Below are 24,657 nucleotides of genomic sequence, written 5' to 3'. Positions count from 1 at the left end.
GGGGACCCAGCTGTGCCCTGGGATCCGGCTAGACGGGGCTGGCGCCCGCCCCACACCCGTCCCTACAGGGAGATGGGCCGCTCGCGTATATTTTTAGCTCGTGAAACGAGATAGTGGCTCCGAGTTCACTCTAGGGGGTGCTGACCCGGCTTGAGGGGCCCCTCTGGTGGGCGAGGCCTGGGTCCACTTGGACCTCAGTCTCTTCATCGGCAGAGCGACTCACTCCACCTTCCCTCCGCAGGAGCACACCTTGCAGGAAGGTGGGCATGGGACACGCCGGGAAGGGACACAGGGCAGGTGGGAGGGACGGTCCCTGCCGACACTGCCCCCATTCACCCCACTTTCCGTGCTGTCCCCCGGAAACGAGACCCTCTGCACCTACTCTCCCTTACCCCCAAAGTAAATGGGATGCTCCCGCCATCCTACAGGTGGTCCCCGCACCTGTGCCCCTTTTCCCGGTGGAGATGGCGCCCCCAACCCCCAACAGGCAGGCACCACCCTACCCTCAACCTCCCGCGGCCGGGAGCGCGGAATCACCACGCGGGCTCGATTTTCCACCACTTTATCTCGGCACGGTTATCGCGAGAGTCCCGAGGCCCCGAGGGCATCTCCTGCGCATGGGCAGTCTGTCGCGAGCCGGCCGGGCGCGCCGTCGGGGCGGGGGGGCGTGGCCGCCGGCGGGCCGGGCCGGGTGAGGTAGGGTCACACGCAGGCGCACTCGCGCGCCGACAGCTCGCGCACCGTGTGGTAGCGGCTGTGCACGTCCAGGAAGGACACCTCGTCCTCGTAGGCCGTCGGGCGGCAGCAGGGCTGCGCGCGCACCCGCTCCCGCCGCACGCGCCGCCGCTGGCGCAGGCGCCGCAGGCCCAGGTCGTAGACGCGCGCGGCCGCCTCGCACGCGCCTGCGCAGTAGCGGAACAGCACCGTCTCGTCCGACGCGTAGCCCAGGCCCAGCTCGCTCACGCGCACCTCGAGTTCGCGCAGCCCGCACGGCCGCGTGCCCGACCGCGCACGCGCGCGCCGCCGCCGGGGCCCCGCCCGACGGCGCGGACCTGGGGGCCGCCCGGCCCAGGGCGTCAGCTCGCGCAGCTCCACGGCGTCCGGGGCGCCCTGCAGCAGGGCACGGTCTGCGAGGGGAGGGAGAGAAGGGGGGGGTCAGTGCTCCGCTCGCTCCCAGCTTCCCGCCCAGGCCCCACCCTCTCGTGCACGTCCAGACCCCGCGCTGGGCCCCCAGGGCTACCAGCACCCCCTCTCTGGACCCTGCCCCCGGGTTGGGCTGCTCAGAAACTGGCTTACCCTTTGTGGGTGCCCTGGACCACTTTCCAGCCTGCCCCACCTTGGCCTGAGCTGACCCGGGTGTCTCCCTCCCTCTGAGCACCTCCCCCAACCCTCTGCGCCCCCATTCCTAGGCTGGGCTGCCCTAGGGCACTGGCACGCCCTCTCTGAACAGTGTCGGGGGGGCTGCTTCCCACACCCCAACCCGTCCCCCTTTAGCTAAGCTGTCCCAGGTCTCTAGCTCACTCTCTGGGGTCCCCACCCAAAGCCCCCACATCTTCTCTGAGCCGCTGGGCTGTTCACATCCCCCCCCCCCGCCCCCAACTCGGTCCCTGCTGCTCCACCGGCAAGCGGGACTCAGTTTCCCCAGCCACAAAACCCAATGGGAGTGCTGGGGCTTCTCAAGACACACACAGGAGCAGCAGGCACTGAGGCCTGTGTTGGGGGACCACGCCCACCCTGCCCCCGACCCCCGCAGGGGGTGGCAGCTGCTGTTGTGAGGGCCACCTCCATGTTACAGGTGGGCAAAGAGGGCCCCAGAAGGTCGAGTGTGGCCCGCGTCCAGGCCTCTTCTCCCACGGTAGCCGGGGATGCCCCGAGTCCCAGATTCCCAGGCCCCCGCAGCCTAAATTTATTTCCCAAGCGGCTGGCCCGGCCCCAGATCTCCGCCGCCCCAGGAGAGACGAGCAGGGGCGGGGACGGCAGGCAGCGCTGACAGCGAACCGCGGGCGGGGGTCTCCCGGCCCCCCAGCAGGTGGCAGTCACTTGTGGCCGAGAGGAAATCCTGAGTTCAGCGCCCCCCTGCCCCCAAGGCTGGCGCACCTGGCTGTCAAAAGACTCTGCTTGCTGGGAGGCCCCGGGGGGAGGGGCCGTCTGTCGCCCTGGGGGGGTGTCTATTCCCACGGGGGGGGGGTGTCTCAGAAAGCAGACAAACCCCGGTTCTGAGCCCCGCCCCTCTGCCCCTCTCAGCCCTGCACGACTTCAGGCCAGTGATGATCCCGCTCCGTGCCTCAGTTTCCCTGTCTGCTCTTGAGGCTTGCCGAGCCCCCCCCCCCCCTTTGGCTGAGGCTGGGAAACCGGAAAGGGTGGGGAGAGGGGCGACTGAACAGCATGTGGCGACTCCTCGACGCCCAGGGGCAGGACTAGGGTGGCCGGCAGCGTCTGCTCTGGGCGGGGGGGTCAGGTTGGAGCCTGGCTTCCTTCTGGTGCCCACCCGAAAGGTGCGTTTCTAGGGGGTGGGTTGGCGGATAAAATACAGATGGCTGGTCAAATCTGAATTTCAGATCAACAGCGAACGGTCCTTCGGTCTATCTGTGTCTGCCTCCTTCGCTCAGGGTCTGGAACACACAGATGAGACCCGCCCGCCGCCCCCCGCCCCCCAGCCTGAAATTCCACCGTCACCCGGGGCCCAGAACACGGTGACTTTTGGGGATCAGCAGCCACTCCCTTTTCCAGAAGGGCTGGGCCCCGGGCACAGGATGCAGGGCAGGCAGGCACCTGCCCGTGGGCCCCGGCGCTTGACATTCCACCCCTGGGGCTTTGTCAGCCCCCCAGGTCCTGGAGCGCTCGCTTTGGGGGAGCCCCACCCGGGTCTCTGGGACCCACTGTCCTGGGAAGGGCTTTGCCGGAAGCGGAGCCCGCGCCGGAGGCCACCCTTGTCCATTGTGAAGACAAGAAAGAAGGATTGTGTGGGCCGACAGGAAGGGCGCGGGCGTGCACGCAGGCGTGCACACAGCGTGCACGGGGCCCCCACCCGCGGGCGCCATGCACGTGCCCCGCCCGCACCTAGACCCCAGCGGTGGGTACGTGCGCGCGCACACGCATGAGGTGGGGGGGGCGCGCACTGCCCTGGCCTCCGGGAAGCAGCAGAGGGCGGGCACCAGGGGCGAGTGGGGAGTTGGGCTCGGGCGGCCACGCCCCCTCGGGTGGGCATTTCCACTTTCTCGCCTCCCTGCCTTTTCCCGCGTCCGTCTGTCCCTCCCTTGTCCCCGTTGGTCTCTGCGCCTCACTATCTCTGCACCTTTCCCCATTTCTAGGGCTCTCCCTCTCGGTCCCTGTCCCAGGGGCCCAGGTCACCAGGTCCGGCCTCCCTTTTCCCCCCACCCCCCGCTGCGCTGCGAGGCCTCCTGGGCCGGACGCCCAGGTCTAATCCCCATCTGGCCCCCCTGGTCCCTCAGGGCCAGAGCCTAATTCCTCGTGACAGCTGAGCCGAGAGACCCCAGGTCCCCAGCAGCCATCCCGTGTCTCCCCCCCTCCCCCCGCCACCCCGCCACCCCTGCCAGGCTGTGAGGGGATTTGCACCCTCCCTGCCCCGCATCTAAAGACGCCTCTGGGTCCCCGCTCCAGGGAGCGCAAGGCCGCCATGACGGTGGCCCCGAAGCTGGGGGTGTCCCGCCCCAGAGAAGGGGGAGCGCTTACACTGGGCCAGGCGCGCGATGCGGGCGTCCAGGGTGCGCGGCGGCCGGCGCAGCGGGGTGAGCGCGGGGCCCAGGTGGCGGCTGAGCAGCAGGCCGTCGCGACACAGCCAGACGGAGAGCACGGAGCTGCAGAGCATCGAGGCCAAGGCCGCCGCCTTCCAGCGCTGCATCCTCGGCCTGCGGGCGCGCGGTGGTCAGCCACACGGCCTCCGTCTGTGCGTCAGGCAAGCAACGGGCATGGGGCGCCGGGCCAGGCACGGGGTGGGGGGGCGCACGGGCCCCCCGATTTTGAACCGCTCCTGCTTAATGATCAATAATAACGTAGAAATGATTCATCGAGGAACCACGGAACAAGGTTGTTAAAAACGCTGTCAAGGAGGGGGTGGGCGCCGTGCCAGGGGGAACCGGGAAACCACCCCGCTCTGGGGGTCCCAGAGTGCTCTCCTGAGGTTGCAGGGGAGCCCAGACTCGAACAAAGGTAGGAGTGGGCCAGGCAGAAGAGAAGGGCATCTCAGGCACGGGGGAACAGCCAGTGCAAAGGTCCTGAGGCCCGACCAAGCTTGGCCAATGCAGCCAAGAGGCTGGGGTGGCTGCAGCCGGGTGATCCTGGGGGAAGAGTGGAGGGAGTTGAGGGCGTCCCAGCAGGGGGCACTGTGGGACAAGGTGGCAGGAGAGGCTGCTGAGAGTCGTCTGGAGGCAGGAACCGGGCTGGAGACTTTGTTCTCTGCTTGTGGATGGACTGACTTCCGGCTCCTCCCTGAGCCGGGGTTTCCCCTCCAGACAGACAGACAGATTCCCAGATGGGGCGCAGGATGGATCAAAGCTGCGCTCGATCCCCCCCTCCAGCCTTGGCACAAGCCCATCCTTCCAGAACACTCTCTCCTCCTCTCCCTCCCCTCTCCCATTCCCCGTTCAGTCTCTGCTTGGAGGGCGCCTCCACCAGGAAGCCCTCCCTGGCTCGCCCGCCTCCACCCCTCGCCAGGCCCGCACAAAGCCCTGAGCATCGTCCCTCACTGGGACACCGACGACTCGGGGCTGCGACTGCCTGGCAGAGTGGTGCTCCGTGCACACAGTAGGTGTGCAATAACCTCCCCCTCCCCCTCGTGGGAGCAGCTCCCTGCCCCGCCGGGCGGCCCCAGCCCGCGTTTACATTCCCCCGCGCGCGGGGCCTGGCGGCCGGCCCGGTGTAAACATTTGCACGGGGCCCGAAGGGAGGCCCGGCTGCACCGGGGAGGGCTGGGGAGGCCCGGGGGGCCGGGGGTGCCCGGGGGACTGGGGGTGCCCAGGGGGCTGGGGAGCCAGGGGGGGGGCCTGGGGCGTCGGGGGGCCTGGGGAGCCGGGGTGCTAGGGTGCGGGGGGGGGGGGGCGCCCGGGGGGCCCTGGGGGCGGGGGGGGCTCCGGGTTGCTGGGGGTGCAGAGGGCCCGGGGGTGCCGGGGGTGCAGGGGGCCGGGTGCCCCAAGCGCCCACCCCGGGCCGTGCACGCTGCTCGCGGCCGGGAGGAGCCGTGATTTGCATCCATTTGCATTCATTTGCATTCATTTGCGTGCGCCCAGTCTTGGGCGGACCCTCAGTCGTGGCCCTAAGCGCCAGTCCCTGCCCGTCCCCGCCGGGTGGAGGCGCCCGCAGGACCTGAGCCCACGGGACAGTAAGTCACAGGGGACAATTATGAAGTGCCTGCTGTGTACCAGGCCCGGGGCTGAACCCACAGACAGGCACTCTGATGTCCACTTTCCAACTGGGGAAACTGAGGCACAAAACAGCTAGGGAGGGACGTGTCCAAGCTGCTCAGCTAGAAAAGGACGTGGGGTTCCAACCCGGCTTCTTTGACAGACACACACCTCAGGGCTGGGCTGGGCTTGGGAGCCCGGGCTGGGGCGTCACCCCAACGGCTTGCCGCTGCCCCTCGTGCTCGGAGGGCCAGTTTTATGCTGGGGGTGGTGGAGAATGGTGTTCCCCACACGGGGACGTGCAAAGGCCCTGGGGCAGGACCGGGCTTCGCGTTGGAGGAACAGCGAGGAGGCCTGTGTGGCTGGAACAGAGGGAGCCAGGGGGAGAGAGGGAGGAGGGAGGGGAGGGAGGGCAGGGAGGGGGGGTCGTTCGGGGCCTGGGGGGCCGCGGGGACAATATTTCATTCTGTCAGGTGCAGAAACCCGCCCCCTTTATTCTCAAGAAGCACTGAGTTTATGCCGATCCCGTTCTACAAACTTAACGCATAGAAAATCATTTCAGCCTCTGGGCCCCCAGCACCCTCCTGCCCTCACACCCAAGGCTTAGAGCAGGGTGCCTCAGTTTCCCCGGCCGGCTGGCACAGAGCTCCGGCACGGCGCAAAGCCCTGGGCCTCGGTGTCTGCTGAGGGCTCCACAGGGGGCTGGGACCCGACCCGGGGTGGCCTGGCCGGGGCCCCTGGTGGCCTTGGGGCGGCAGACCCCCCGGGGCTCCGAGGGGGCGGGAAGCGGCGGCTGGAGGGCTGGCGGCGGCTGATAAGGCGCCAACAATGGGCCTCTGTGCCTCACCCGCCTGGTTTGTCCCCGCGGGCCTGGCGGGAGGGGGCGGGTGTGCACGGGCGTGCGCTGGTGTCACGGAGGCCCCTAGACCGGGGGCTCGCACAGCACGCTCGTGTGCCCTCGCTCTCACCCACGGCGACTCGCACGCACACACTCGGACACGAGCCCACGCACAGATTTGCACGCATTCTCGCTCACATGCTCTGACACCCTCCCTCTCCCACATGCACACTCACACTGTCCCATTTACACACTCAGGGCTGTCACACAATGCAGACGTGATGACACGTGCACACTCCTATTTTCACACTCGCAAGCACACACAGGGATTTCTCACACACTTATCACACTTACTGGGACAGTGTCACACTCGCACACTGGCGTGTTTTCACACAGACACTCACATTGGGCATTTTCACACTCGACATTTGCACACATGATGTGACCACGACCACACACTAGTGTGTTTTCGCCCTTGCACACACTCACATGGTGGTGTTTCCCCACTCACACGTGACGGGCCGGCCTCCCTCTCACACGCACCTGGGAGCTTGCACACTCCCATGCTCGCACACTCACACCCACTCAGGCCTCCCACACTCCAGCATTTTCACACTCTCACAGACACGCTGTCTCGCACACCGACAGTGAGTGGGTACCGACACACACACACATGCCCGTGCGCACATGCAGCCTCTGAGCCCTCCCGGGAGCACGTGGACTGTGTGCACAGGGGTGTCCCAGTGTCCCGGGGGGGAGCTTGGCCTGCCGCGTGCGTGTCCCCACCACACGCTTGCACACACGGGGCACACACGGAACACGCCAGTGCCGTGGGGCCCTCAGCCGCAGAGATTCCCGGGGAACAGCGTGTGGCACAGACACGGCGGCTGCGAGACGCAGAATTTGCAGGGGAACCGCCCCACGCTTCTAGCTAGAAGCCACGAATCCCCAGGGCTGGGGCGGGGAGGAGGGGAAACTGAGGCCCAGAGTGGGGCGATGAGTCGCCCAAAGTCACACAGCTGGTCTCCTCCAAGGATCAGACGGCCAGGGCGAAGGCGTGTGGATGTTCTAGCAGCTTCTTTGGTGGGGCCAGGAAACACTGCTCATTATCCTGGTGCCCAGGCAACACCTCTGAGCTCCGCCTTTCCACAGAGCCTCCCGGGGACACTCATCAGGCGCACCTATTCCCCGGCCTCTGAACTGCTGAGCTCCTGGCCTCACGCTCGTTCCCCGGGACAGGAAGGACGAGAGGGCAGCCCTGCCTCCATGCGCTCATCTCTCTAGTCTGGGTGAGGCCTGCCATCAGGGCCTTTCCCCATTAGGCAAACTCCTATTCATCCTTCAAAACCCCAGCGCCTACAGCCCCTTCTCCAGGAAGCCTTCCTTGCTCCCCATCTCAGCCCCCCAGCTGCCGTGGGGCCCCCCTTCTTGCTCAGCCCTGCCGGCACGGTTTCTGTGCCCACGTCTGTCTTTGCTGGACTGGCGCGTTCTGGAGGGACAGGCTGGCCCCAGTTGTGTCAAGGGCAGGCTTCGATAATTCTGCTCCCAGAGGCCTGAGCCGGCTGCAGCACCCTCTCCAAGCTTCTGCCTGGGCGGCGCCTCCTTCTCCCTCCTCTCCGTGTCCCTCCCGGACCGTCGCCAGTCCTCCCCTAAGTCGGTGTCCCCATCTTCCAAAAGCGCCCTAAGGAGGCCACCCAGCAGTGTGGGGACGTCGGGTGGACCCAGAGGTGAGGCGTGTGGGGCTGTCATCGTGCTTCCAGGCTCAGCGAGCCGGGGACTGGCAGGGGGGCCTGTTCTTAGGGAAGCCTGCTCCTCTCCGTTCCCCTAGACGGCCCCTGTGGGGGGCAGTCCCCAGGGTCCTGCAGATGGGGAAACTGAGGCCCCAGGCGGGGCAGGACTTGAGGCCTCTCTCAAGGCCAGACTCAGTGGTTCCTTGAAATGAGAAGCAAATTCCGCAGCTGCAAAAATGTGCCCCTCCTTCGGGGGCCCCAGGGCCCGGCCCCACCCCAGGGCAGGGACTCGGAGGCCGGGGCAGCCGTGCGCCGCGACACACATCTGGGGGTAAACGAGGAACATCTGGCCAGCACAGCTGGTTCTGATGCCACGTCTGCGGCGGCCGGGGCCAGCCCCTGGGGCGGCCTCATGGGGGCGGCAGTCACAGACACCCCCTGCCGACCCTTCCAGGCCTGGCCAGATGTGGGGGCCCCCAACCGGAGGCTGCATGCTGCCCAACTGCTAGAACCATCGCTGGCTCCCCACGACTCGGAGGATCCTGACAACAGTGAGCAACGCTACTGGGGCCATCGGAAGCTCTTTACGCACAGTAACTCATAGCAACGCATGGGCTATTTTATCCCCATTTCGTAGATGGGAAAACTGAGGTCCAGAGATGTGAAGTGACTTGCTCAGGGTCAAACAGAACTTAAGTGGCCAAGCTGGGATTTGAACACTGGTGATCAGGCAAACTCCTATTCATCCCTCAACACCCCAGCCCCAATGCCCTCTCCTCCACATTCTTAACCACTGTACCATATGGCCTTTCTAACAACATTGTTGTGACAACATTAACACCAGGCAACACTGGCTGTTCCACTTATTTAGTGCCACGCACTGTGCTAAGTGCTTACCACGTTTAATTCTCCCCACAGTCCCTGGAAAAGATGTTGTTAGTATTATCAGCCCCGTTTTCCACATGGGGAAACTGAGGCTTGGACAGGTACAGTGACTTGCTCAAGGTCACCCAAAAAATAAGTGGCCGAGCTGGGGTTTGAGGCTGGGTCTGACTCCCAATTTGTTCTCTTGATGCCTCCACAACCCCTGGGACCTGGGTAACAAGGGCAGTGCTGAGGGGGAGGGAAGAAGCGGGGAGGGAGTGACAGGCTCTGCTGTTTGGGAGAAAAGTAGGGCTCAGGTCCAGAGAAGTCTGGTGGGCCCTCCATATTCGCGGATTCTGCATCCGCGGATTCAGCCAACCGCGGATGGAAAAGCCTGTGACGGGTGCGTCTGTGCCGAACAGGGACAGACTTTTTCTTGTGCTTATTCCCCAGACAATACCGACTAACAACTGTTTACACAGCGTTTCCATTATCTTCGGTATCAGCAGTCATCTAGAGATGATTCAAAGTCTACGTGGATGTGTGCAGGTTGTATGCAAATACGTCACCATTTCTAGAAGGGCCTCCAGCACCCGCGAGTTCCGGATTCGCGGGGCTCCAGGAACAAATCCCTCGCGGATACCTGGGAACCCCCGACCATAACAGGTTTCCTCAAAGCCACACAGCAGAGCAGGACGAAATAAAGGGCCCCCGTGGCAGAAAGCCCTGAGACATTCGCTCAACAGTGATTGAGAGCCTACTGTGTGCCCGGCAAGGCAGGGAACTCAGAATGACCCGCCCTCTGCGGCTGTCCCTAAAATTCCCACCGTGACCCCAGCAGACCGGCCTGGGCCGCCAGCAGGCGTCGCGGTGGGCAGGAGGGGCTCGCGGGCTGTGATGACAGGATCAGCCTAATGAGGCCTGGCACGTGGAGCAGCTGGCGCAGGGCCGGCGGGTGGCACATAGGTCCCCCAGGAACGGCCAGGAGGACGCCACTCAAAGCCAGCCCGCTGACACAGAGGGAAACCGAGGCACAGACCCCTAACACTGGGAACCGGGGCACCCAAGTCACCTCTGCCGTCTCCCCGAGTTCAAATCCTGCCTCGGGTCCCAACACTCTGAGCTGTTCAGGCATGAATGGGCCTCAGTTTCCCCAACTAGGAAGCAAGATCCACCTGCTGCAAGCAGGGGCCCCCCCGGGTCTAATTTCTTCCAGAACTGGCCCGAAGCCTGATTTCACCCGGATGGGAAGAGAGCCTTCTGGAAACTCCTGAGCACCCTTGCCAACCTTTCTGAACAGCCTCTCCCTCACACACTTGCCCGGGCACCCTGGATGTTCCAAAACCACCCCTGCTCTTTCCAGCCTCAAGATCTTCGCATGTGCAGTTCCCACCACCTGGAATGCGCTTGTTCTTTTTCCACTTTGAAAACTCCTACACATCCTTCACAGCCCCAGCTCCCATGCCCCTCCTTGGGGAAAGTCTCTCCTGACGCTCCTACCCTGAGGCACAGCCTCCACGCCCCACTCTGGGCTCCACCCTGGATCTAAGTCTGCCTTCCTTGAAGGACAGGGCCCAGGAGCCCTGACACCAAACAGTGGGCCACATCATTGCTGTCCCGCAAACACTTGTGGCCCATTTCTTGACTGCGTCCTTGCGCCCGGCTGCAAACTGTGGGGTTCCCTCTCACGCCCCAGCCTCTTGGGAGCCATATCGTCCCCTCGATCCCTGAAAACTGAGGGACGAGGGCTGATGGGGGTTGCGAGACACTGTGCCAGCAGCAGGGGACGTTGGCTTTGTGCTCTGCACCCGCACAGCCAGCTCTCTGCAGCTCGCTCGGAGGGGGCTGTACGCCTAGGACAGCTTGGGGACCCCGAGCCCAGGAGTCCTGGGAGGTGGCCCGAAGGTCCCCAAGGCCGGGAATGGAGGGGGGGCGGGGAAGCTGGCAGAGCTGGGAGCCTCCCCCGGGCTGACATCCGACCAGACCAGTCACGCCCCAGTGGGGCTTCCTCAGCCCCGGGCGCTTGCAGACAGACAAAGAGTGTCATGGAGCAGAGGAGGGACGGTGGCCAGGGATGGGGCAGGGTGGGCGGGCAGGAGGGACGAAAGTCCGGGGTCCCGCCTCTGCACCCCCTCCCAGGCCCCTGGCCTTGCTCCCAGATCCGGGCTGGGGACCCAGCCTGGCAGGTGACCACGGGCCGGCTGAGCTGGCCCGGTGGCCCCACGTATACGCTGATGCTCCTGGGAGGGGACAGCGGTGACATCAGCCCCTGGGAGAGGCCACTTCTCTCTCCAGTGCCACCCCCGTCTGCCCTGCGTCTGCAGCCCCCTCACCCCCAAACCGCGCCGCCGGGCAGAATCGCGAGACCCTCCAGCCCAAGAGATGCCTTTTCCAAAAATCAAAAGAAGGCGGCCGCAGAACCTTGCAAATCTGGACTTTGCCCTTAAGGGACGCCCCCCCCCCCCCCCGCCCCCGCTTCCCGCCCCCAAAAAAGGGTTTCGCGCCCTCTTGTGGTGAACAGGCGGCTCCGGGCGCCGAGCGAGCCGGGCCCTCACCGGAGGACACCGTGTCCCCGGCGGCGGCGGCGCGCAGCGAGCGCGGCTGGAACGCGCCACTGACAGATGTTTACTTCTGCGCGCAGCTGGGCCGCGACGGCAGCCCCCCGCGCTGGGCTGCGGGACCCGGAAGCCCCCCACGGCCCCTTGGGGACCACGAGGCAGAGGGGTGTCTGGGTCTCGCCCTCCTGGAGGCTGCAGAGGGGATCCCGGTTGCCCCCCCTCCCCGCGCTTCCAGCCCTCCGAGGACGCACACACCGGGGTCCAGGGGGGCACAGGCGCGCCCGCCCCGTCGGACAGGGACCCCCCCCATCGTCGGATCCTTGCAGAGGCGCTTCGGATCCCCCACCCCGCCCCCGTCGCCCCGCTACGCGCGGACCTGTCGCCCCCTTGACCCCACCATCCTACACACGCCAGTTCAGGCTCCGGGAGGGAAGCTGCTGGTCCACCCGGAGTCCCCGGGAGCCCCCCCAAGCCCGCGTCCCCGGGGCCGGTCCTCCCCGCGCCCGTCCTCGCTTACCTGCTGGGGCGCCCGACTGCCCGTCAGTGGCGGCCGCGCCTGCCGCCCGCGCCGGCCCCAGCCCCTGCCCCGGCCGCCGCCACCGCCATCCGGGCCGCCTGGGCCCGCGGCGCCCGGGGGGGCGCGGGCCGGAGGGGGCGGCCGCGGGGGGGGCGCGGCGCGGGCCGGCCCATGGGGCCCCCCCGGGCTCGCTCAGCCGCGGGCTGCGGCCATCCCGGCCCGGCGGGGGCTCCCGGGTGCCCTGGACGGCCGGCGGCTCGGAGGGCGCGGGGCGCGGGGGCGCACGGACGGCGCGGGCGGCCTGGGCGCGGGCGCGGGGCTCCGGGGCGGCGGCGCTGGGGGCCCGGGCGCTCGGAGCGGCTCCACGGCGCGCTCTCCCGCCGCTCCCGCCGCGGACGGCTCGGCCGGCGGGCCGGGGGGCGGGCCCGGGGGCGGGGCCAGGGGCGGTGGCTCGGGTTTCCCGGGACGGGAGCCGCCCCCGCCGCGCCCCGCCCCCGCCCGAGGGGGGCCGAGGAGCGCAGGTGGCAGGGCTGCCGGGGCCGCCGCGCGCCCCAGACGGCCACCTCCCCGGGACTCGGGGCCCCTTTGGAAAAGCCGGGGCCCCAAGACACCCCGTCCCCGAGGGCCCCCCACTGAGACAAGAACCACGGCGCCCCCGACGCCAGCGCCCCCCACTCCCATGAGGATCTGGCCTTATGTCACACCCCCCCCAGGTCCTGCCCGGTCCCCCAAGAAGTCCCCTCACCAAGGAAGCCCCTCAAGGGACCCACCAGCGCAGGGTCCCCCCATGAGCTGTTTCCCACCCCACTCCAGGAACCCCGACGGCGCCCCTTCCATAAACGTGAGTCTCCAAGACGCCCACCCCCCAAGATTCCCCTTCTGGGAATTAAGAGCCAGCACTGCCCCCCGATGGCCCAGCCTCCCACGCACCCCGCTGAGGATTGTGAGGGCCCCCCAGGTCCTGTTTCCAGAAAGCTAAAGAGGCTCCCCCCCCCCAAGAAAGCCACTCCAGAGAGCCGAGACCCGAAGATCTTCCCTAAGACAGCAAGTGGGTACCCTAAGACTGACGGCGAGACCCGCCGTCCGCAGCGCCCTCCTCCAGGGGCAGTGCCCCCCAGGCTGGCCTCAGAGCCCTGCGGGGGTCCCCGTCCCACCCCCGGTTCCCCTCCGCACTCTGCTGGGCCCCAGACCCCGCGCCGCCCGCCCCCCCCTCCGGCCCCTACCCGACGGCCGCGCGTGCCCAGAGCGCCCCCTGGCGGCCCCGAGGGACGGGGCGGGGGAGAGGGGATGGAGGGGGGTGGGCGGGGCTGGAGCCGCCGTGGCCACGCCCCCATAGAGCCCCGCCCCCCGTGCGCAGGTCCCGCCCCGCGCGGTCCCGGCCGCCGCCCGCGTTCTGGGCGCCCGGCGCTCCGCTTTCTCGCTCCCGCCGCCTGATTTCGCGGGGCCTCCTCCCTCTGGCCCAGCCGCCTGCGTTCCTCTGATCCCAGCAGCCCGGGGTTTTTCTCGGGCGTGAGGCCGGGGTGGGCTCCGGATTGTGAGTTTGGGGGTGCGTGGGGGGCCACCAGAGCGAGCCGGTGTCCGAGAAGGGGCCGTACCGGGTCCCGGTCCAGGGTGGACAGCGCAAGGTGTGTGCGTGGGCGGCTCGGGTCCTTCGCCGCTCCGTGCCTCAGTTTCCCCATCTGTACCACGGATTATCATCTGTAGATCCTCAGGGTTGTAGTAAGGATTCAATGAGCAACCGTGCCGGGCCCGTGGTGAGCAATGTCCAAGTGTCCGTCACTATTGTCGCCAAGTGCTCAGTCCCAGTGACATGCGCACCCTCGGGGGGAGACATGGGCGTGGCACCACTGGCCATTCACATGCAGACCCTCAAACCTTTGTCCCGGGGGGGGGGTCACACCCATCAGCATGCCCAGACACCCAGACATCCGTACGCACACACAGTTCACTGGAGGGACACACACACACGATGTGCACACGCGTCTCAGTGCACTGGTCCTCAGAGAAGGTCCAGGGGGCACGTGCATGCACACTCGGTGGATCCTTACACACTCCCACGCTGCCTGGCGCTGTTAACACACACACAGCGGTCACACACACTTTCCACGCAAAAACCCCCGAACACAGGGGACCCCCGCCAACAGCCACACGCGCACAGAAATTGCGGAGACACGGTCGCGCGTGCACATACGCGTGCACACACGCTGGACCCGTCTGGGAGCACAGCCCCCGCGCCCTGCACACCCGCAGCCCAGCCGGGAGGCCACCCCACCCCAGCCAGCCCTCATTAAGCTGTCACCAGCTGCCCCTGGGCCGCCTCCGGCTCACCCTGAACGCCGACGGGGGCCGTGGGGGCGGGGCGCGCAGACACATGGGACGCGGGACACACACATGTGCCCACCATGTGGACGCTCGTAAAACAGTCGTCCTGGCAACAGCGACTTGAAAGACCCCGGTTCTTCCGCTGGGCTGGGGGGGAGGGGGCAGGGCCTCGGGGATGGGGCCACAGGGGGGCCGGACCCCAGGACCCACGCCCACCTTCCCCTACAGACAGAGAGCCTGTCACATCCCGGAGCACACACACACTCCCACCAGGGAGGAGACCCTGTCACACTCAGGGCCAGGCCCCCGTGATCACACCGGATGCAAGTGTGACCTTCCCACATCATCGATGTGTCACCTCACAGCACCCTGGGTCACCCTCTGGCACCAACCCACACACTTGGTCACCCCCCCCGGGACAGGCGGTGACAGACAGACACCCCGTCACACCGGCTGACTCACAGCGCCGCGGGAACTGGGGCGCACGCGGGCGCCCCCCCCCTCGGGTCCCCACCTCCCGTCTGGGCCCGGCTGCCCGCGAGGCCGAGGGGACCGGGGCCGCTTCTATTTGCAGGAAACACGGGTATTTACAATGCTTTATTTTTAAACCTTCCTGGTTCCAGTCTGGGGCTGTCGCAGGGCGGGGGCGGGTGGCACCGAGCCGCCAACCTCCCAAGCTGAAAGCAGGGCCTGAGGTCTCCCCAGGGCACAGAGGTGGGGAAACTGAGGCTCGGCGAGGAGCAGGGGGCACCCACGGGCACGGGGCCCCTGAGGCTGATTCGAGCCTGCTGGCTCCTGGGTCAAAGCCGAGGCAGGGGTGTGACAGGCCAGGGGCGGCCAGAAGCCAGACCCCGCCACCGGCCCGCCCTCTGTGGTGTTTGCCTGGGAATTCGTTCCGCTCAGTCACAGCCTCCTCCGATGTCCCCCAGGTGGCTCTGGGTGATGCCTCCCCCTCCCCAGCCAGCTCTGGGCCCACTTGGCCGTTGTGAAACCTGAGGATCAGAGAGGTCAAGACTCTGCTCCAAGGTCACACAGGAACGAAGAGGCTCAAACCTGGGGGCGCAAGGACTGTAGGACGTTCAGCCACTGCCCCGGCCGCTCCTCCATCCCTGTCCCCCGGGGCTGCCCCCCCCACCCCCCGGGTAGTCAGTGCTCCCAAGGGGGGTGTTCTGTTCGCGAGTAGAGGCCCAGGCGGCCGCTGGCCAAGATGCGGACTTGGCTGCTGGAGAAGTTTCCATCTTAGTGCCAGGAGCTGGTCCAGGCCCCGTGGACCCAGGGCTGTGCCTCGGGACCCCCAGGGATCAGCCCTGTGTGGTGGGAGCGTCCTGGCGCCGTCTGTGTCCTCTGTCCCTCTGGCCACCCCCGGCCAGAGCGTCAGCCACCCCCACTGAGCCCTGCCCCACCCTTCAACGTGCCGGTGACTGAGATTGCTGGGCCTCAGTTTCCCTGTATGTGAAACGGCGTTCGCTCTGTGCCCAGGCTGAGGTGGGGGTGGCATCGCTCTCCCCCGGGGTCCTGGGGACAGCTCAAGGCTGTGATGCCCAGCCACAAGGCCCCCCAAAATGAGGCTTCGGGGCTCTTGATTTGACAAAGTCACTGTCACCCCGAGCTGGGCGATGCTGAGAGCGGAGTGAGGCCTCGGGCCCGATGGGGACACAGCTGGACGCGCACTCCTGGCGGGGTCACCGCAAGGGCTCCGGGATGGGGCCCATGAGGCCTGGGGGCGGCAGGAAGGGGCTGGCGGGTTCCAGGCGAGGATGGGAAAAGCAGGGCCGGTGGCCGTCCCCACAGGGCCATTTGCAGCCGCAGGTCACAGGTCGAGGGCCGTGTCCCTGGAGGCCCCAGGTCGGCAAGGCGGGAAAGCCATTAGGCTGCCCGAGGGGTGGGGGGGAGGGAACGGGGGGCTGGGGGTTGTGCAAGGGCCCCCGGGGCTCAGAGAGGCACAGACGCACACGCACGCGCCACATGTGTGCACACCGTCACACACACATAGACAGACACACTCACACAGACACAGTCACACGCACTCAGCAGTCACAGCTGCAAATGTGTCCCCCGTCGCACGCACACACATGCGCACAGGCCCCCAGTGTGAAAACGCTGGCGCACAGACACAGACCACATGCGCACACGCAGCAGCGCACACGCCCGGCCCCCGCCCGCGTCCTTGGCCCCGACCCCCTGACCCTGCGCGCAGATAAGGAGCGGCCGCGCCCGATCAAGGAGGCCGCAGCACCGGGCACCGAGCCGGCGCACCTGCCCCGACGAGGGGAGAGAGGGCGGGACGCAGGGAGCTGGAGGGAGGGGGGCGGGGGGGGGCAGAGACATGCAGAGACAGAGATGCAGACAGAGATGCAGAGACAGAGATGCAGACAGAGATGCAGAGAGACAGAGATGCAGAGAGACATGCAGAGAGAGATGCAGAGAGACATGCAGAGAGACATGCAGAGACAGAGGTGCAGAGAAAGATGCAGAGACAGAGATGCAGAGACAGAGATGCAGAGAGAGATGCAGAGACAGAGATGCAGAGAGAGAGATGCCGAGAGAGATGTAGAGAGACAGAGATGCAGAGAGAGACGCAGAGAGAGAGATGCAGAGACAGAGATGCAGAGACAGATGCAGAGAGACATGCAGAGACAGAGGTGCAGAGAAAGATGCAGAGACAAAGATGCAGAGACAGAGATGCAGAGAGACAGAGATGCAGAGAGAGATGCAGAGACAGAGATGCAGAGACAGAGATGCAGACAGAGATGCAGAGAGACAGAGATGCAGAGACAGAGATGCAGACAGAGATGCAGAGAGACAGAGATGCAGAGAGAGAGATGCAGAGACAGAGATACAGACAGAGCTGCAGAGAGACAGAGATGCAGAGACAGAGATGCAGAGACAGAGATACAGACAGAGCTGCAGAGAGACAGAGATGCAGAGACAGAGATGCAGACAGAGATGCAGAGAGAGATGCAGAGAGACAGATGCAGAGAGAGATGCAGAGACAGAGATGCAGAGAGACAGAGATGCAGAGAGAGACACAGAGAGACAGAGATGCAGAGAGAGACGCAGAGAGACAGATGCAAAGAGAGAGACAGAGGGAGAGAGAAAGAGAGAAATGTGGAGACAAGACATGGAGGGAGAGTGAAATGCAGAGGAAGATATGAGAGACAAAGGGACACAGAGAGAGAAGGAGATACAGAAAAGACCAAAAAAGAAAAAAAATTAAGGGGCTGGCACGTTCTGCTTCATTGGCCCAGAGTTCGCCAGTTCGGATCCTGGGCACAGACCCAGCACTGCTCGTCAAGCCACGCTGAGGCAGCGTCCCACAGAAAATAGAGGAAGATGGGCACAGATGTCAGCTCAGCGACAATCTTCCTCAGCAAAAAAAAAAAAAAAAAAGAAAGAAAGAAAGAAAGAAAGAAAGAAATTAAGGCAGAAACCAGAATAAAAGAGAGCCAGGCCGGCCCAGTGGCACAGTGGTTAAGTTCGCATGTTCTGCTTTGGCGGCCTGGGGTTCGCTGGTTCGGATCCGGGTGCGGACGTGGCACCGCTTGGCATGCCATGCTGTGGCAGGCATCCCACATATAAAGTAGAGGAAGATGGGCACGGATGTTAGCTCAGGGCCAGTCTTCCTCAGCAAAAAGAGGAGGATTGGCGGCAGATGTTAGCTCAGGGCTAACCTTCCTCAAAAAACAAAAAGAATAAAAGAGAGCCAGAGGCAGAGAGCCGGTCACCGAGCAGAGCCCCAGAAGCTCTTCCCAGGCCCCGCCCACCCCCACCTGCTGCCTCAGTCTCCCCGCCTGCTCAGGGGCCCCGGGTCCCTGCCTCCCTCCTGTGTCCTCAGATCCGTCAAGGTGGGGCATATGGAGGACGACTCAGGCCTAGTTCTGGGGTGGAGGGGGGACATCTTCCTCAGTGTCCCCACACTCTGTAGGGTGACACTGGGAAGTCCTCACCCCTGCCACAGCCTCAGCAAAGGTGGGACCCCCTCCCAGAGCAGGTCCTGCCCCCTGCGTGCCTCAGTTTCCCCGGCCATGATGCATTCCCTCAGCAAGTGTTCACTGAGCGTCTGCCATGCGCCAGGCCGCGTGCCAGGCGCTGGGGACACAGAATGACCGGGGCAGACCCCACTCCCGGCCTCTCTGGGCACACAGTCCAGACAGAGGGCATACAGGCGCGTGGCCAGCAGGTCCAGGATGACCGGGGCCGCGATGGGGGACCCTGGAGGCGGCACTGGCCCCGCCCCGAGCAGCGGGCAATCAGAGAGGCTTCCAGACAAGCTGAGAAGTGAGGTGACTGGGAGCAGGGCACAGACTTCCTGGGAGAGGGAACAGCATAGGCAAAGGCTGGGAGGCAAGACCGGCTCATGGGAGTTTTGGACTGAACTTGGGGGTGCAGTTCAGGGAGTGAGGGGGTGACGAGGGATGAAGCTGGGGAAGGCAGCAGGGCTGGGGCACTAGGGAGCCATGGAAGGATTGGGAGCAGGGGAGGCCCACGGTCAGGCCTGTGTTTTGCACACAGCTGTGGGAGGCTGGGGTGTTGGGGGCAGGAGGGAAGACTGAGGCCTGTAAGACGAGGTGACGGGGAGAGACGGGGCGGACTGGGGAGAGACTGGAGGGTCTGGCTCAGGACTCGGGGGGCAGCTGGGAATTCAGGTGGAGCTGAGGTGAGCCCCTGCTCCCTCTGCACAAGAGGAATAATTGAGTGAATATGTGAAAACGGCTCGGAACGGGGCCTGGTATACGGCAAGCGCTCAATCATTGTGCAGCTACTGATAAACGGTTAATATTATACTGTGATCATTAATATACTAAATAAGAAGAAGGAATTAATCCTATTCATACCATGGTTCCCAATGGCCAGTCCACAGCCCCCCTCCTACAGGAAGCCCTCCGGCATTGCCTTCCACAGAGCAGGCAGGGCAGAGCCTTGGAGGCTGAGGCCCTGAGAGGCGACGCCACATGCCTGAGGTCGCCCTCTCTGGGCCTCAGTTTCCCCAGCTGTCCAGTCGTCTCCCCAGAGTGGTCTGTGGGAGGATGGAGGGGAGAGCGCCGCAGAGGACAACGGGACGGGCAGCCCCGGAGGCGGGTGATGGGGGCTGCGAGGAAGGTTCCAGAAGATTCCAGAGGTTTCCGCCAGCTCTGCCGAGTCCACCGCCTTATTCCCAGATTGGCCCCCAGGGGGCAGCCGAGGCCGGAGACGGAGGACCGGCCGCCCTGCCCGCCCCGTCCACTGGCTCCCGGGTCTCGGAAGAGCCTGGCAGGCTCAGGCGCATCCCTCCCGTCCTCGGGCCTCAGTTTCCCCATCTGTAAGGCGAGCAGCACGGCCCCTGCCTCGGGTCCCTCCGCGGGGCGGGCGGGGGCTGCGTGTCCCCAGCACGTGCTCCCGGGATTCGGGGCAAATAACACTCGTAACGTAATAGTAACGACCGTCGCGATGCGCACGGATGGGTCATTTATTGAAGCCTTATCTTCGAACGGGGGATGATGATCAGCCCCCTCCTCCTGATGGGGAAACTGAGGCACAGAGAAGCTGAAGGACGGGGTGCCCAGCGGGTCGGGATGGAGGCGGGCTGCCCCGGAGCCCCAGGGCCCCCCTCTCCCAGGAGCAGGGTTTGGGGGTCTGCTTTGTGCATTGCTGTCACCCCCGCATCTACGAGAGCATCCAGCACCCAGGCGCTCAACAAATTACCGGCTGAATGAGAGCCCCGCATTCATTCTATCAAATTCTATAAAAGTAGTAGAATTAAATGTTTTTAAAACTCCAGCAGGAAAACACAACTGCGGCCCGCGGGCGGCCGGCTTGCGAACCTCCCCCAAGACCGTCGAACGACTTCCGGTTCCCCCAAAGGGCCCAGAAGGCGACCCGAGCCGAAGCCCCGCCCCCTCGCAGGCCCCGCCCCCTGCTACGTCGACGCGCGCACAATGGCGTCACTCGAAGCGACCCGGGCATGCGCAGTTCCCCAGCAGGGCCGGGGAAGACACGCGCGCGACCCGGAAGGCCTTCCCGCCACAACTCAAAGCGGGCGTGAGGGGGGCTGATGGCGGAGGGAGCGACGGAGGCCCCTGCAGAGAGTGGTGGCGGAGGCGACTCAGGAGCCGGCGCGCTGGAACGGGGAGTGGCGCCCATTAAGCCGCAGTGAGTCGCCGGGGTAGGGAGAGAACCTCACGAGGCCTTCCCGGCACCCGTAGCGCGGCCCAAGCAGGGCATGCCGGGAGATGGGGTAGCGGCTCAGAGCGGGAAGCTCGCATGCTCTTCGGTCCGGGCTGTTCCTCCGCCCGCAGGCTCAGCGGCAGTACCGGGGATCGCGCACGTTGAGAGCTGTCACAGGCGCGCAGGTCGCCCCAGTGCACGCTGGGGTGGGCGGGGTTTGAGGCGAGGGCCGCAGTGCATGCTGGGGACTGTAGTCTTGGCGTGTGGCGAGACTTGCGCATGTGCACGTCTGAAGGGAGTCCTGCGGGGCATACTGGGAGATGTGGCGGCTGTGGCCTCCATTGCAAGGCACGTTGGGACGTGTAGTTTTCTTTAGCCTAACGTGGCCAGGGAGGTTCGTGCCTGGTACATGTAGTTTGGCTCAACGCTCTGAGAAATGGGGACACAGGGACAAAATAGCTCCTGCCTGTGTGTGGCCTTGCAGTGTTCCCAGGCTGGTGGCTGGCCGGTTCTAAGTAGTGAGCTCCCCATCAGCAGAAGCATGTAAGCAGCGGCAAGTGTTCTGAGTCCCCTTCCCCAGCGTTCGTTGAATCTGAGCCCAGAGGAGGGACCCCCCCCTCTGACCAGCCCTCCTTTCCCCCGCCTCTCCGCGGGCAGATACCTCACCACCAAGGAGCGGTTCCACGAATTCCTGGAGGCCAAAGGGCAGGAGAAGCCCAGCCGGGAAACTGAGGCAGGAGACCCTGGTGGCAATGACCTGGGTGAGCCTGAGGCCAAGCGGATCCGGCTGGAGGACGGGCAGACAGGGGATGGGCGGACGGAGGATGGGCAGACGGAGGACGGGCGCACGGAGGACGGGCGCACGGAGGAGGCAGCCGAGCCGGGGGAGCAGCCGCAGGCTCAGAAGAGGGCCCGGGGCCAGAACAAGGGCCGGCCCCACGTGAAGCCCACGCACTACGACAAGGACCGGCTCTGCCCCTCCCTGGTCCAGGTGAGCGTCACCGTCGCCACCTTCAGCCTGCGCCCCAAATCAGTGTCACTGTGGTTCCCACCTTCCAGATGGAGAAACTGAGGCTCGGCGAGGTTACAGACCTGCCCGAGGACACAGCCGGCAGGGGCGGAATGGGGGTTCCGACCCCGGCCGCCCGGCCTCTCCTCGTCCTCCGTCCCTGCCTCTGTTTCCCCGCAGGAACCGGCCACTCAGTGTGCGTTTGGGGCCCGCTGCCGCTTCCTGCACGACGTGGGCCGCTACCTGGCTGCCAAGCCGGCCGACCTGGGCCCGCGCTGCGTGCTCTTCGAGACCTTCGGCAGGTGCCCCGCGGGCGTGACCTGCCGCTTCGCCGGGGCCCACCTGGGGCCCGGGGGCCGGAACCTGGTGCGGCAGGAGCAGGGCGTCCAGGCCCCGCCCGTCCGCAACGGCCTCGACAAGGCCCTGCAGCAGCAGCTGCGCAAGCGCCAGGTCCGCTTTGAGCGCGCCGAGCAGGCCCTGCGCCAGCTGAGCAGGGGCCAGCTGCCGGGTCCCCCCTCTGCTGTCCCCGAGGCCACAGAGGCCGAGGGTGCCCCGGCGCAGGACCCCCAGGAGCTGGGCACGGTGGCTCCTGCCAGTGGCCCCGTGCAGACCTGCGGGGCCCTGACAGACGAGGACATCGTCAGGCTGCGGCCCTGTGAGAAGAGGCGGGTACGTGTCACAGGTTCCTTGCTGAGGACGCTAGCAGTGCGGGGGGCAGAGAGAGCTGGACACACATGCCCAGCCCCGGAGCGTCAGGCCTGGGGCAGACCGAGGCAGTGAGAAAGGCTTCCTGGAAGAGGGGGCATTGTGATTGGGGTTTTGATGGATGAGTAGAAGCTCTCTGATGGAAGAAAACATGGGGAAAAGAACATTTCTCATAGAAGGACTGGTTGAGATGTGCAGAGACCCAGAGGTGAAAGGGAGCCAGGCTGGTTGAGGCAGGACAAAGAATATTCTAGACTGTAGGGGGAGGGGGGCCCAAGAGGCCTCGAAAGCCAGGGCAGAGGGTGGAGTGGAGCTTCACTGTGCATTTCCTTTTCCTCCAGCTGGACATCAGTGGCAAACTCTACCTGGCTCCCCTCACCACGGTAGGCCCGCGTGGGGTGGGCCAGCGGGTGGAGGCCTGGCTGGGTCCCCCCGACGGTGCCCAGTGTGGCCCCGCCCTCACATGTCCCACCACCCACAGTGCGGGAACCTGCCCTTCCGGCGGGTCTGTAAGCGCTTCGGGGCCGACGTGACCTGCGGGGAGATGGCCGTGTGCACCAACCTGCTGCAGGGCCAGACGTCCGAGTGGGCCCTGCTCAGACGCCACCAGTGCGAGGACATCTTCGGCGTCCAGGTGGGCGCCGCCCGGGGCAGGGGGGTGACAGAGAGGAGGGCCTCCCGGCTCCCAGGCCCTTCTCGGCTCAGCCACGCGCCTCCAGGGCTGACGGCCTTGGCGGGGGGTGCGCCGAGGCCGGTGGGGGCAGTCCGGACGGGCCTTCACGCCCTGCCCCCCGCCCCAGCTGGAGGGCGCCTTCCCGGACACCATGACCAAGTGCGCCGAGCTGCTGAACCGCACCGTGGACGTGGACTTCGTGGACATCAACGTCGGCTGCCCCATCGACCTGGTGTACAAGAAGGTACAGCGCCTCGGGCCCCGGAGCCCAGAGCGGGCGCAGCCTGGGGGGGCGCGGGGGCCTCCGTGCCTCGGTTTCCCCATCTGGCCGGCCCGGGGCCCGGCCTCGCTCACTTCAGTGCCCGTCTCTGCAGGGCGGGGGCTGCGCGCTCATGCAGCGCTCTGGCAAGTTCCAGCAGATCGTGCGCGGCATGAGCCAGGTACGGGCCTCGTCCCCGCCTTGTCCCCTCCTCGTCCCCGCCTCGTCCCCAGCCGCTGACCGCCCGTCCCCGCAGGTGCTGGACGTGCCGCTGACGGTGAAGCTGCGCACGGGCGTCCAGGAGCGCACGCCCCTGGCCCACCGGCTGCTGCCCGAGCTGCGCACCTGGGGGGCGGCCCTGGTCACGGTGGGTCTCGGGGCGGCAGGTGGCGGGGACGCACCGATGGCCCCTTCTCACGGCGTCTCTCCTCCCGCTCCCCCTCCGTCCCTGTGTCCGCCCGCCCGTCTCTCCGTCTGTCCGTCTCTCTGTCTCTCAGCCCGTCTCCCGCCCTCTCTGACCTCCGCTCCCGGCCCCCAGCTCCACGGCCGCTCCCGCGAGCAGCGCTATACCAAGCTGGCCGACTGGCGCTACATCGAGCAGTGCGTCGCGGCCGCCAGCCCCATGCCCCTGTTCGGTGGGTCCCCTGCCCTCCGCTCGCCCCCTCCTGCCCGCCTGGATGCACGCAGCCCCCTGAGGCCCCCGCCTCTGTCCCGCAGGGAACGGGGACATCCTGTCCTATGAGGATGCCAACCGTGCCATGCAGACGGGCGTCGCGGGCGTCATGATCGCCCGGTGAGTGGACCCGCCGGAGCCCCCGGGCCTGGCCTGAGCCCTGTCGCGGCAGCTGGGGTCCCCGACCCCACGGGGTCCTTGCTCTGCTCTGTGGGTGCCTGACGGGGCCCAGGGACGCCTGGCGGCTGTGGCTAGCAGAACTGGAAGTTTCTGGGGCTTTCAAGGGTGAGCGCGCGGGGCTTTGGTGCCATCGAGCGTGTCCCCCGCCCCGCAGCGGCGCCCTGCTCAAGCCCTGGCTGTTCACGGAGATCAAGGAGCAGCGACACTGGGACATCTCGGCGTCCGAGCGCCTGGACATTCTGCGGGACTTCACACACTACGGCCTGGAGCACTGGGGCTCGGACACGCAGGGCGTGGAGCGCACGCGCCGCTTCCTCCTCGAGTGGCTCTCCTTCCTGTGCAGGTGAGCGCCCGCCAGGCCGCGTGGGGACGCCAGCGTCGTGGGGCCCCCCAGACCAACCGTGTCCCCGCCGCCGGCCGCAGGTACGTGCCCGTGGGCCTGCTGGAGCGGCTGCCACAGCGCCTCAACGAGCGGCCGCCCTACTTCCTGGGCCGCGACTACCTGGAGACGCTTCTGGCCAGCCAGCGGGCGGCCGACTGGATCCGCATCAGGTGCCGGGAACCACGTGGCTGCGCGGGGGGCGCTGAGCCCGGGGGGGGGGGGGGGGGGGGGGTGGCGCCCAGTGGGGGCCGGGCTGACTGTGCGCCCCTCGCCCTCCGACAGCGAGATGCTGCTGGGACCCGTGCCGCGCGACTTCGTCTTCCTGCCAAAGCACAAGGCCAACGCGTACAAGTAGCCACGGGGCGGGCGGGGACCCCTGGCCCCGAGACAATAAATTTTATTCTTTGTAAGCCAGGCCTTTCTGTGACCGTCTCAGGAGGTTT

The 24,657-nt window shown here is 66.2% G+C and overlaps 2 protein-coding genes and 1 non-coding gene across 7 annotated transcripts; 2 read left to right on the top strand and 1 right to left on the bottom strand.

Moving 5' to 3' along the window:
• Positions 1 to 546: 546 nt before the first annotated feature.
• Positions 547 to 12,267, bottom strand: NRTN (neurturin). 2 transcript variants are annotated; one of them, XM_023644544.2, is made up of 3 exons: positions 11,868 to 12,267; positions 3,694 to 3,994; positions 547 to 1,127 (listed from the first exon to the last, which is right to left on the bottom strand). In XM_023644544.2, the coding sequence occupies exons 2-3, from the start codon at positions 3,860 to 3,862 to the stop codon at positions 703 to 705; spliced, it is 594 nt and encodes a 197-aa protein (XP_023500312.1). In that variant the 5' UTR covers positions 3,863 to 3,994; positions 11,868 to 12,267; the 3' UTR covers positions 547 to 702. The 2 variants fall into 2 exon arrangements, with proteins under 2 accessions (XP_023500312.1, XP_070128652.1); XM_070272551.1 differs by having other exon boundaries at positions 3,694 to 3,991.
• A 7,680-nt stretch (positions 12,268 to 19,947) lies between these two features.
• DUS3L (dihydrouridine synthase 3 like) lies at positions 19,948 to 24,624 on the top strand. 4 transcript variants are annotated; one of them, XM_070273542.1, is made up of 13 exons: positions 19,948 to 20,318; positions 20,991 to 21,324; positions 21,523 to 22,011; positions 22,389 to 22,430; positions 22,529 to 22,681; positions 22,848 to 22,964; positions 23,095 to 23,160; positions 23,236 to 23,346; positions 23,518 to 23,614; positions 23,697 to 23,772; positions 23,987 to 24,175; positions 24,256 to 24,384; positions 24,497 to 24,624. In XM_070273542.1, the coding sequence occupies exons 1-13, from the start codon at positions 20,221 to 20,223 to the stop codon at positions 24,567 to 24,569; spliced, it is 1,974 nt and encodes a 657-aa protein (XP_070129643.1). In that variant the 5' UTR covers positions 19,948 to 20,220; the 3' UTR covers positions 24,570 to 24,624. The 4 variants fall into 4 exon arrangements, with proteins under 4 accessions (XP_070129643.1, XP_070129641.1, XP_070129642.1 ...); XM_070273541.1 differs by lacking the exon at positions 19,948 to 20,318 and adding an exon at positions 20,394 to 20,876; XM_070273540.1 differs by having other exon boundaries at positions 20,125 to 20,318; positions 23,236 to 23,614.
• Positions 21,933 to 22,077, top strand: MIR8991 (microRNA mir-8991). The gene has a single exon (NR_127997.1). It is a non-coding gene; the product is annotated as a microRNA mir-8991 (primary transcript).
• Positions 24,625 to 24,657: the final 33 nt, after the last annotated feature.

The sequence above is a fragment of the Equus caballus genome, chromosome 7 (genome assembly GCF_041296265.1).
Source record: "Equus caballus isolate H_3958 breed thoroughbred chromosome 7, TB-T2T, whole genome shotgun sequence".
Taxonomy (NCBI): domain Eukaryota; kingdom Metazoa; phylum Chordata; class Mammalia; order Perissodactyla; family Equidae; genus Equus; species Equus caballus.
This window is presented reverse-complemented; position numbering and strand designations above follow the sequence as displayed.

What these genes read in the sequence shown, in the direction of transcription:
- NRTN (XM_023644544.2), bottom strand. Translation starts at nt 3,862, where the DNA reads ATGCAGCGCTGGAAGGCGGCGGCCTTGGCCTCGATGCTCTGCAGCTCC. An exon ending in CATCGCGCGCCTGGCCCAGT is followed by an intron (nt 1,128 to 3,693) that starts GTAAGCGCTCCC and finishes CTCCCCTCGCAG; the next exon opens with ACCGTGCCCTGCTGCAGGGC.
- DUS3L (XM_070273539.1), top strand. Translation starts at nt 20,770, where the DNA reads ATGGGGACACAGGGACAAAATAGCTCCTGCCTGTGTGTGGCCTTGCAG. An exon ending in TCTGCCCCTCCCTGGTCCAG is followed by an intron (nt 21,325 to 21,522) that starts GTGAGCGTCACC and finishes GTTTCCCCGCAG; the next exon opens with GAACCGGCCACTCAGTGTGC. An exon ending in GCGGGCGTCATGATCGCCCG is followed by an intron (nt 23,773 to 23,986) that starts GTGAGTGGACCC and finishes CCCGCCCCGCAG; the next exon opens with CGGCGCCCTGCTCAAGCCCT.